General features: G+C 31.5%; 1 protein-coding gene across 2 annotated transcripts; it reads right to left on the bottom strand.

The window, feature by feature from the left end:
- Positions 1-133: 133 nt before the first annotated feature.
- On the bottom strand, positions 134-12,348 carry LOC126828593 (exocyst complex component 8). 2 transcript variants are annotated; one of them, XM_050558457.1, is made up of 17 exons: positions 12,285-12,348; positions 11,333-11,482; positions 10,593-10,688; positions 10,234-10,340; positions 9,284-9,426; positions 8,895-9,048; positions 8,341-8,470; positions 7,979-8,038; positions 6,800-6,937; positions 6,225-6,276; positions 5,829-5,973; positions 5,130-5,310; positions 4,350-4,480; positions 4,003-4,122; positions 2,589-2,694; positions 2,230-2,420; positions 134-1,796 (listed from the first exon to the last, which is right to left on the bottom strand). In XM_050558457.1, the coding sequence occupies exons 1-17, from the start codon at positions 12,337-12,339 to the stop codon at positions 1,650-1,652; spliced, it is 2,106 nt and encodes a 701-aa protein (XP_050414414.1). In that variant the 5' UTR covers positions 12,340-12,348; the 3' UTR covers positions 134-1,649. The 2 variants fall into 2 exon arrangements, with proteins under 2 accessions (XP_050414414.1, XP_050414415.1); XM_050558458.1 differs by lacking the exon at positions 7,979-8,038.
- Positions 12,349-12,473: the final 125 nt, after the last annotated feature.

Below are 12,473 nucleotides of genomic sequence, written 5' to 3'. Positions count from 1 at the left end.
TACTGCTATGTAGATCTTTTATACATGTACAAAAAAAAGGGAGTAGGTATCTGGGAACATTCCTCTAGGAGGATTAGGAACCCTGTTAGTGTTAGATATATTTAAGTCACGTACACAAAAATCTACACACCCATTTAATAGTGTATATAGATGTTATTTTATTCAATAAATAGTATACATGTATATTCAGTGTTAAATATTTTCATATAATAAACACTTGTTATATAGATGAAGTCAACACATATTTTCATCTCTCCTACTCATTTTGTTATCACCAACAAAAATATGTCTGGTTTAGTCATCATATTATTTTATTATGCTTATCAAGTATCCTCATCTTAAAAGATAGGTTGCCAGGCGACGAAACATACGCCCACAATAAAATCTGATTAAGAGTAACAATTCATTAAGTAATCATTCGAAAATCATTAGTAATTGTTTGGCTTTTAGTTCTGCCCCATGCTAAGGTTTGGTATACGAAACATTTAATATCATGGATTTAGCTGTTCAAGTTTTCAAAATTCATTGAAAACCAATATCCTTGTCCTCAAGACCTTAAACTCTGTTTATCAAGATGATAACTTTAGTCTCTAGAGCATTCACAAGATATTTCAAAAGTGATCAAGGGCCATAACTCTGGTAGTAATTAATCAATAGGCTTCTTCGTCTCATGACCTTAAATGCTGTGTATAAATCAAAGGCCATAACTCTGGTAGTACCGGTAATTATCTGAAATCATTGAAAATCAATAGACGTCTCACGACCTTAAACACTGTGTATAAATTTAAAGTCAATCGGATATTAACTTTAGCTTCTAGAGCATTCACAAGATTTTTCAAAGTGATCAAGGGCCATAACTCTGGCAGTAATTAATGGAAATCACTGAAAATCAATAGGGTTCATCGTCTCATGACCTTAAACACTGTGTATAATCGGATATGAACTTTAGCCTCTAGAGAGTCTACAAGCAATTGTGGATGACGGACAGGGACGACGACAATATACAACCACATTTCAATGTGGGTGTATAACAATGAAATTAAGCATACTGATATCCTCACATAAATATCTTGCTAGCATTTATTGCTGGAATGCAAAGTAAGGCTGTGAATTTTTCTGTAGAACTTTACTGTATGGATATTACTACAATAAGCACCTATATATCATCTTAATTATAATGGAATAGAAAGTGATTTAATGTCTTGTCAATACAATAATTTGGTCAATTTTAGACAAACATACGATAATTTTTATTTCCATATTTACATGTACAATGTGAAACACGAGAAGTTTGATCGTAAAGTGGCATTTCGGCCAACTCTTCTTTCATGTCCAATAGATAAAAGTTCTGTTACATTCAGCCAAAATGTACACGGCTCGTTTTTGGTTTCATCCAAATAACTAGGCACACATCGTTGTTTGGTCTTTCAACCACCATGACCATGTCTGTCAAGGCTGGGCTTAAAAAATCCTGAAGGTGTTCCTCGATCCACACTGGGATTTGATTTGACCACAGGACATTCTATTCAGGAGTGTAGTGCCCTAACTGCCCAACTACCTTAGCCTCAATTTAATTATATATTATATATAAAATAATATATGTTTATTATTATACATAACATTGCACTCAGTAATGAAATAACATAAAATTATTCCAATTTCTTTAGTCTTCTATAGTCAGCATTTATATTTTGTAATTGTTGAGGAAATTTCCTGTCAAATTCTTTATATAATTTTTCTACACAGCTTACAACTTGTTCTAAAATAAACTGGGCATTCTTTAGTATAAACTTTTTCTGAAAAATCAAGAAATTATTTCAAAATATAATTTAAAATTAACCCAATAAGTACTGGACAACCTACATTGCCTTAAACTTTGACTCCCATATGTAATACATGTATTAAATCTGAAAATAAAATGAATTGGATTTACGTCCTACTTTTCTGCACCAACTGGGATAATGAAGATGGACATACATAATATGGCATGCAGTGTGCTACAAGAGATTTCAACTTGCCTGTACACCCTAGACACTGTTCTTTGCAAGGCTTGCAGTCCTGCACTACTGATGTGGGAGAAACCAGACTGAAATTTCCAGAGGGATTTTCTCTGCCAACATCAGGATCAAGCACAAGACACCTTGGGTTAGAGAGTATATGCCTTACTCAGACACCGTGGCTCCCAGTTTAGTCTTGAACACATTCTTTATTTAAATACAATAAACTTACATCTTGTTGAAATTTAGAAGATTGAAGAGAAGATTCTATATGAGATATCTGAGCTTTAAACACAGCTGCTAAACAATTAGCTATAAACTCTTCCCATTCTACAGTAAAAAGTTTCACCAAATCGTCCGCAAATATCAGTAAACTTTTACTAAACTGAGTAGTATTCATGGTCAAATTAACAAAACATTCATCTAAAAATAAAAATATAAACAATGACCATTAGATTAAGGAGTGCTTCAGACAAAAGAGGAAATAAATGCCAAAAACACAAAAGATTTTGAAGGTGTTTCATTAATTTTATTCAATTTATTAGCCTATCAGATGTATACTGAATAAAGCACTGCCATATAAATTCTCACCATAAACATAATCTTTAACAGCATCTAAACCACTTGTTGCCATTTCACTTACAAATTTATCACAGTCTTTTTTATTTAAATGATTCATTGGTCTCCATAGATCATCCTGTTTTAAATATATATAATATTAAAAGGCAAGGAAACTGTTGTGTTGGATAGCTTAGTACAGAGTCGTCCACTTTACCCTTCCTATTGGGACTAACTGTTAAATATTTATAATAGTAAGGCCATATTAAAAAAAAAAACCACTCTGATTTCGGTTGGGAAGTACTACTGCGTCACTTAACCAGTTGTTGCCATGCAAGATACGCCCAAATTTTGCAAGAGATGGACAGAGAAGAAGCTGCCCCCCCCCCCCCCGATTTTTCATACAATCATAATCCAGGAAGTTACGGTCTGATATGCTCGAATATTGGAATATCGGAAGGAACCAAGATCTTTGGGATATAACCATATATTTTAAGTTTCATTAAAATCGGACCAAAATTGTGACCTCTAGAGGGCCCACAACTTAATACAATCATAATCCAGGAAGTTACGGTCTGATATGCTCGAATATTGGAATATCGGAAGGAACCAAGATCTTTGGGATATAACCATATATTTTAAGTTTCATCAAAATTGGATCAAAATTGTGACCTCTAGACTAGGGCCCACAACTTAATATTACATACTTTAACACTGTTTGCGTACAGGGAGCAGCCATTTTGTCCGTCAGTTTCGGTCCGATTTTCACGAAATTCAAAATCAACCCTCATTATGATGTGACGGTAATACAGATAAAAATTGTGACCTCTAGATGGACCTCAAGCTACAAACGCGATTTTCCATACAATCAAGGGCCTTAATCCAGGAAGTTAGTCCAATATGTGTGAACTTCGAAAGGAACCGAGATCTTTGGATATAAACATACACTTCAAGTTTCATCAAGATTGGATAAAAATTGTGACCTGTAGGGTGTCCACAAACAAACTGTGGATGGACAGGGCCCCAGGGGCGACGACAATATACGTTCACATGAAAATGTGGGCGTATAAAAAGGGGTGCACATCCACAATATTAGGAAATAACTCTCTTGGCTAAATTTAGAAGTGTCCAATAGGCTCACTTAAGAAGTACACAGTAACACAGTCCTGATATATATGAGATGGTAATTGGTTGAGATATGTAACAAGATAATTGAAATTAGTGAATTCTTGTAAATTGCATGAATAAACAGATGGTGAGATAAATGAAAAACCACGAATTTGATGTTTGTGATAATTCATTTAGCTACACAAGTCTTTGACAAATGTAAATCCCCCTCCTGTCAGTCCTGACTCCCACATCAGATGTTTTTTGAAGAATTGTCTGAGAACCAGAATATTTTGGGTGTTTTGTTTGACCGAAATAATAATGAAAATTGTTAACTTACAGAAGCTCTGTATTTAGCACCCTCTATTAACTGATCTCTAGTTTCTTCTACAACTTGATGTAATGGTGGTTCTAACATACACATAAGAGAAAAACTTAAATCTAACCCTATGCTCTTTAACTGTAACAAAAAATCAAAACAATAAATACAATATATTTTTTAGAAATTTGAGATTAAATTTAAACCCTTTGATTATTAAGCATTAAAATTTACTTCTTCAAACTCAAAAGATATATGACCAAAGACAAAAAAAAGTTATCTTCTCTAGCTGTATGACTAAAAAAAATTCAGTATTTAAATGGTTAATAAATTGAATTATCTTTAATAGTTGGAAAAGAAATGTTTACCTCTTCACAGTGTATTTTAGCTAATATAACACAATCTGCTATAGTTGTTAAACTGGATTTACTCTCAAATACTTGACGACAGAAAGTACCAATAAACGCCTTTAATTCATGTTTAGACCATACAACAAATGCTACAAAATATTAACATATTGTAATTAATATTTAAACTTGGAACTTAACATAATTTATATTATAAAACACATATACAAAGCATGAAAATCTTTATATGAGGCAACAGCAACATTCAAATTGTAATGATAAAGATGTAATTTTTGATACAAATGAAATAAAATGGAGTTTAACAATGATGAATGATGTTTACCATCAGATAAAGTCATCATTTGAAGTGGGAATAATGATATATTGTAATGCATCAAACATGGAATGACACAACTGCAGCATTGTAACAATGACAACAAGAACTATATATATGTAGTGTGTGTGTGTGTGGGGGGGGGGGGGAATGGTTTAACATGCACAATAGGTTGTAAGGTCTGTCATTGAGTCATTTGGTGTTGTTTAGATTCCCTGCTTGTACTTGACAAGAAGTAGATCGCCTGTCCAACAGCTAAAGATCCCTACGCACAGGAGAATTATTGCAGTAAAATTGACGATATGTTAGTCTTAAAATGACCTAGTTTGTGTCGAGGGGATGTTAAACATCATTTCTTTCTATATATATATGTTTATATCTGTATTATTTAATTAGTAGAAATGCTGTAAAATATTTCGCAAGTTTGTTGTAATATCTGTATTACAGTAGAATACATAGTTATTTACCTGAGAAACAGCCATTATGATCAGGGAAAGCTTTTAGAAATTCTTTTGCTGTATCTGCTAAACTTGTAAAGAAAACTCCACACAGGCATCTTACATATAATGTTGTGGCTCCTTCAAATTTTAATTGTCGGATATTATATTTGATTAAGGCTGTTCGATTTTTTAAAAACAGTTCACATGCCTGAAAATAACCCCAAGCATTCTGATAGTACATCACACAAGTCAAATTTGCTGTTGTACTGCTACTATATTTGAACAATTCTGAATAAGCATGTGACTTTAACCATTTAATGTTGCAACTACCCAGGCCCAACGAGACTAATCAACTACATTCTAACAATAATGATACTGAACACTCATACAGACCAAATAAATCCATTGAGTGGTTTCATACAAGAACAATTGAAAATGTCTAACCAAGTGTCAAAATTTTGTCAAATCTACAGAAGAAAATTTCCCCTTTAAGGAGCCTCCTATCAATTTTTTTTGAATAAATCTCATTAAGTACCACCTACCTAATTTTTTGAAATCAATCAAGTAGTTTGTAGAAGAATTTGAAAATGTAAAAGTAATGATAAATATAATATTCTGACAATATCAACTTAGAATAGGATGCTTTTAGTAAATGGTTTGTAATTTTTATAAATTTTATTTGTATGAGTTTTTGAAGGTTGAAATTATTTTGAGTAGATTGTATACCTGTGATGATTTACCAAGTCTAATTAATTGTGTAACGGCTCGTCTAGCAGCCCTTGGTCCACCACGTAAAGATCTTTCAGGTGAAACTTGTAACTCTCCCATTAATCCTTCTGTTAATAACTTAATACGATGATCTATTCTAGCTCTGTTTAAAATAATCAATCATTAAACAAAAGACTGAATAGCATGGCAATAAATGGTCAATTTTTAGCCTGAAATTGATGAAACTTTACGTTCTATAGACATAAATGACATAAACTTATAGTCTATTTTACCCAAATTAATGACTGCTCTTAACTGTGAGTTAAATATAAAGATAGACTGAGCTGCTGTGTAAAAAAAGCAAAATAATATATACAAGTGTTGCTCACTTTAAAAATATATATCTATTATTACCTGAATTCTATAACTCCTGGAGTTTTAGGTCGGTCTTTTAGAAATGCATTCACTAGAAGAAAAATAAAAAATGAATACAAAATTGGCTTAACATATAATTGAAATAAAATGAGGTTTAACATTCAAATTTTCTGCTTCACCCAGACTAATGAATACAGGCATGCACAATACAGTGTGCTATGGGAGAAATTTTGCCTGGACAGCAGCGCTACAGCTTACTCTTATACAAGGGTTCTTTCACCTCAAGGGTTCAAGGACTTCAGTTTTTATACCATCCGAATGACACAGTTCCTTATCAGGCCCTTTGTCCTGCACCATTGATAAGAGGAAACCATGCTGGAAAATCCTGAGGAACTTCCTCGACCAAAACTGGGATAACATCTGGGACCTCCAGTTTAGCGAGCCAGCACAGGTTAGCATGTAAAATATATCACCAAATTTTGTAACAAAGCTTTGGTATTATTATATTGATATTTTATGATGGATGTGGACAATGTCTATCAATCTGGATCCTTTTTAGAAACAAAAAGTAATCGAATGTACCAAAGTTAAAAATTTATTAAAACAACACAAACCTTTCCCTACTAAATCAACAGCACCTTCAAAATCTCTCTGTGCTATACACATATCTAAATCTTCTGGTAGTTCTTGTAACCAATCAGCATTCAGAAAATCTGAATCAGTAAATTCACCATCTTCATCATCTTCAAAAGCTGCAAGAATTATCAGACAAGATTATCATCAAAAAAATTAAATGTACTACATGCTGCCATGATGTGTACCAGCTGGCTTTTTATCATTAAATATCTTCATAAATATTTAGTTATATATATATATATACACTCCACAGAAAAGTTTTACCTATATTATGACTTTTGCTCCTCACTATATGTAAACATTGTTTCCCATCAATAGTATACAAGTATAGAAAGAAATTATATTACAAAAGAAGATAAGCACAGAGCAGATTGTGGTCACCACAAATTAAAATTAAAATCATTGTCAGTTTTTGGTATATTCCCCAGTACACAGATAGTGAATAACAAAAATATCTCCATCAGATTTTTTAAAAAGATTATCAGAGAACCACAAACAATTTTTTTAGTATGGCCTAATAGATAGAATAGTCAGCTTCAGTGGGTGTATCTTGTTTTGTAAATAATATAGATTTTGTACAGAATGCTTTAAAGAATAACTGTCTGAAAAATCTTTTATAAAAAGTAATATTGTTTATAAATATGGATTTAAATAATGTTATGATAAGCAGGAACTGTGGTGTGGGATAACCAGGATAATTACATAGATTGTTTGTAGTAAATTATAATATAAACATATTCATTCCTTCTATTCCATTACCATTTCAAAAACATCATAAAATATCACACAGCAGGAGGAAATAATTCATTTTAATTTAAAGAAATCATAAACATTATTATCATTAATGTTTTAATAAAATAAACATCTGACTTTATGCAAATATAGAATATCATGTAAGCGTGTAACTAATTAATGTATTAAATAATTCTAATCAATAAATAATTATATAAAATAAATCACATTAACTAATATTCGTGATACAATAATATCAATCATTTATATTCAGTATGCATTATATATTTCAAGTAAATGATATAAAATGAAGAAGGGCTTAATAAAATCAGCAATGAACAAAAAAAAAGAAGAAAAATCCAGGCGCATCAGGTAGGGAGCTTGGTAAACTAGTTTATTAATTTGACAGTGTTATTTAAACAGACCTCTTGTTACATTAGTAACAGATTCATCATACACAACTGATGATTCAATGATGGCAAATTCTGTAAGTTAAAATAAATTACAAAAGACAGAAAAATGAAAATATAAGAGACAGATATAGGCAGCTTAAAACGAAACATTCAGAAAGTGGAATACTAAAGATTAACTCTTCTTATCTTAAAATTTTATTCATACTCTATGTATTATCTTAAAATATTTGGTAATATGTTATCAAAGTAACTTTGAATTCTCAGTACGGGTACTTAACATTAAAATAGCATTCTAGCTGTCTTCTATGTTTAAAATTTAATTAAACAGATTCTAACATAATTTATAAAGAACTTAATTAAAAAACTGAACTTACGATTAGAAGATTCTGTTTCTTTCTTTGTACTAGCAGCTAGAGCAATTTCTGCTGCCGCAGCTTCTTTCTTCTGTTTATCTTTGGATGCTTTCTTTTTTTTAGTATCATCTAAAATATCTAGCCACTGCCTCTACAATACACATAAATACACATATATTCTTCTATTGACAGAACCTAAACAAATTTATCATTGCAGGGTGTAACAAAATAATTTTGATCTTGAGATTTCTTTATTGGTGCAAATGTTGAAAATTTATTTGCAGGAATTCTACCATCTTCAATCACATTGTTAAATGTGAAAAGTACTATATAGTATTCCCTGACTCACAGTCACGTAACTTTATAAGCATTACAATTCTTATCAGTAAGAGTTTACACAGATACTCTTCTACAAATAGTTTTCCAAGCTAAATATTGATCTGAAAGTATCATAGTCTCTAGTGACCTGAAAAGGCAATCACATGTGTAAAACTGGGCCTTTACATTGAAGAATAATTGTACCTCTGTACTATTATTAACCACATATCAATATTTGTTTGAGACAAATCTATTACCTTTGATTTAGTATTGTCTGTCTGATACATTCTAGTTTCAGGAAACATAAGTATCTTAAACGCATTTTTAACTGGTCCAACATCTCTCACGTTAACAACAGCTAAACTATCTAATTCATATAAACCTTGAAATCTATACCTTACTGGTCCTCTTCTACAATATAATATGCGTAATATATTAAAGATAATAGTGAAATGGTTATTATAAAAACATACAGAAGGAAGAGTTTTTTTCGCTTATAAATGAGTTGAGGTTTTTATCTGAATAAAAGGTTATCAATTCTAACTTAAAAGAAGTAAAACCACTTTTATGATGCTATATATTTTTAATAATACAGTTATTTAAATGTTAAAACAGGTTAAACTTTAACCTCAGTAAACCTATTTACCTGTTAGGAACCCAGGTGGCAATCATTAGGCTATCATTTAAAAGGAATGCATGAACTCTTTGAACCTGTGTTAGTGTTTCAGCATCAAGTTCTACTAAATCACCATTATGTACTAGTTGTCTACCAGGTACTTCAGCAACACTCTATAATTAAAAAGTTAAAAATCAATCCTTCTAACACACTGATTTAAACAAAGAGAGAGAGAATAGGGGAATAGGGAAATGAGTTTAACTTGACACTAACTAAGTCACAAGTACCGGTATATCTTTATTTCAATAATTCACTTGCCCGCAGCAAAACCACTGAATCCAGAGAAAACCTCTGAGGTTAGACAGATAACTCTATCCTTTGATCTGTTCAGGTGTCAGATTAAAAAAAACCCCGCTATAATTAAAGATACATTATGGGAGATTCAATAACGAGTTGGCAGTTCTCACTATAATAGTTAAAAACTAGATAATGTAAAGGCAATTTGCTGAAAATTTCATTCAAATTGAGTCACTATGAACTGAGAACAAACAATCGAATTTCCGCCTAGCCTTGATCATCATTACTTAAGTCAGTACGATAAACAGCATAGTCTCGATTATCCATTTAATCGTTAAATCGAGAAGGAAAGTTATGCAGTAAATCGGCTCACAATCCACTAAAGATCGCAGGCTAGCAATACCATCTAGAGTTGATTATGGTCTGGATAGGTTAATTAATGTCTAATAAATAGTTTAGATAACATTTCAGGCCAAAAGAAAGACCTGCAATAGACAGATTTAGCTCTTGCATAATGTATGTTTAAATAGTTGACATAGGGTCTACTACACATTAGATCCCCATAGATTTACAACATTCACCATATACATGTACTTCTAAATTTGTTTTTTCATCTGATGATTTGTTTTAAAACTCTCAACCAATAATTAAAGTTAAAATGACGAAACAACCCCACTACTTACAGAACAACCTTCTACTTTATCAAGTAAGAAAGCTAAGTTTTTTCGGGTTTCTTCTTCGGGATTTGTTTCATTTTCTTCGATTTCTTCCTTAGGTCCTTCAACTACGGCTTAAATTATATACATAATATATATATTAATTAGAGTATTTTACAAGAAATGGCACCATTATCTTACATTGAAACATGTGATTGAATGACTTTCAATGAAATAAAGCAATTATCTATGCAGTGCTATAAAAAATTTATGGTTATATGTTACACTAACCAATTTTCTTCAAAATCATGATTGATCATATCCCAGCATTATATTTTAATAACATTGGAAGGTCTGTCATTAATAGTATTATTTATTTCAAATACCTTTATCACTGACCAATGACATCTCCATCATGGTGGACATTAAAGCTTTCTGATCTGATAACATATGACTTAGCTGATACATTTCTCCTTCCAAAACTACAAACAAAACAAACAAACTTCATGCGTAATTCTAGCTCAATATGAATTTATATATTCATGAACATCTACATACAATTCAATATAACATTCATTTTCTTAATAAACAATCTTTTAGAATTAATATTACAGATAACAACATAAGAAAACAGACCAATGATAAACTCCATTCCTGTAGAAATTTAATTCTGAAGGAAAATACAAAATATAACCAAACTAGAAATTAGAACATGATAATTTAGCTTTTCCACGAATCTTTGCTTAAAGGGACAATAACACTCTTGCTGGCTTGACAGCTCCAGAAAATAAATAATAGCCTTATTCTAAGTATTAGATGTTTAAGTGTCCTACCTGTTGTGTAAATTATCCATTACATCCTATTTTACTTGTCCAGAGGGTTCAAAAATATTTTTAAATCCAAGTCACATTTGAAAAGGTTTACGTTAGGCTTTTCAAATCATTTAGTTGAATTTGTCCAATTTTTTAAATTAGGTGTGTTAAGATGAAATTTGTATCATCAATTAATTGGAATATTGTAAAATAGTACAATTTGTTGACCAGAATAAAGATTGGGACATATTATTCAGTTACAACAAGAATGGTATTGAGCCTTTAAACAGAAATATATTGTAATATGCACTTACTCGATATTTCTTTCGCTGTTTCAATAAACTGAGAATAGTTTTTATATACATTTTTCTTTAATGATTGTGCTGTTTCATCATTTAGCATCTGAACCTTGTGTTTCATATCAAGTAGCTCGTTCTCTCCATTTGCTGCGATTCTGGCAACAACTATAATACAAAAAAATAAAGTCAATCAGTAAGTTAAATAGTTGAAATACATGTATGATATATGTGGCAGAAATGGAATAAATGTTTTGAAGAAAAACTTGACAATGAATGCTGTTGTGATTCACAACAATCACAACAGCTACTACGGAATTATACAGTATCATTCCTAATCTCAAAACACAAAGGTTCGAAAGATGATGAGGTTTCTTTTCTAGCCACTGCCCAAAAAAAGACTTTCTACGGTTAGACAAAAGAGGCAAGTAAAATTGTGTTTTGTAATAGATCTACAGGATTGGGACAGTTGGCATTTATTTAATAAGGAAATGGAATTTATAATGATTGTCAATTAATAGCAATTTTCTATGAATAAAGTGATAATTTCTTCTCAGTTGGTGAAATGAGATACTTTATTGTGGGGTGTTTTACAATGCCATCATCAATGGGAACATGTAAACGTCTCTTATCCCAAGTTCAACAAGGGTGATCCTAGTGGAAGAAATAGAGGCAGGCGTCTTTTTGCGAGGCCATACCATGAGTGTCTATGGACTGCAATGGTTTGGCTCTAAAATGAAACGAGGGGCTTTCGACAATAATTTGTCATAATAAGAAAATTCCATCAAAAGACAGAAAATGGCCTAGCCAGGCAAAATTGAGAGGGGCGGGGCACTCAACAAGGTTTGCGTTTATTCCAGTTTTTAAGATAATATTGTCCTCAATCAATACAAAAGTTGGTGAAAATGGAAAATAATGCTGTGTCATAATGACAGGAGTAAATTCCATCGAAAAGGTAGAAAATACACACATGCTTCAGAATCAAATTCTGATTTAGCAAGGACTCTTGCCAATCCGTCGGCCATTTTGGAGTATTTAACAAGGATCCTTTGATTTATAACCTCATTAATTGTCATAAATTATTGCCAGTGTAAAGGGGATATTTTAAAAAATTGAAAAAATCAATATATAGATTAATTTGAATCAAATGAAATGACAG

This window comes from Patella vulgata, chromosome 7, assembly GCF_932274485.2.
Source record: "Patella vulgata chromosome 7, xgPatVulg1.2, whole genome shotgun sequence".
NCBI classification, from domain to species: Eukaryota; Metazoa; Mollusca; class Gastropoda; family Patellidae; genus Patella; species Patella vulgata.
Note: the sequence above shows the minus strand (reverse complement) of the source record. Positions and strands in the feature narration are given on the sequence as shown.

Bases quoted from the DNA above. Each gene is read 5' to 3' on its own strand.
- LOC126828593 (XM_050558457.1), bottom strand. From the start codon at position 12,339: ATGGCCGACGGATTGGCAAGAGTCCTTGCTAAATCAGAATTTGATTCT. The intron at 9,427-10,233 runs GTAAGTAGTGGG...TTTTAATTATAG, and splicing joins ATAAAGTAGAAGGTTGTTCT to AGTGTTGCTGAAGTACCTGG. The intron at 8,039-8,340 runs GTAAGTTCAGTT...TTTAACTTACAG, and splicing joins AGAAACAGAATCTTCTAATC to AATTTGCCATCATTGAATCA.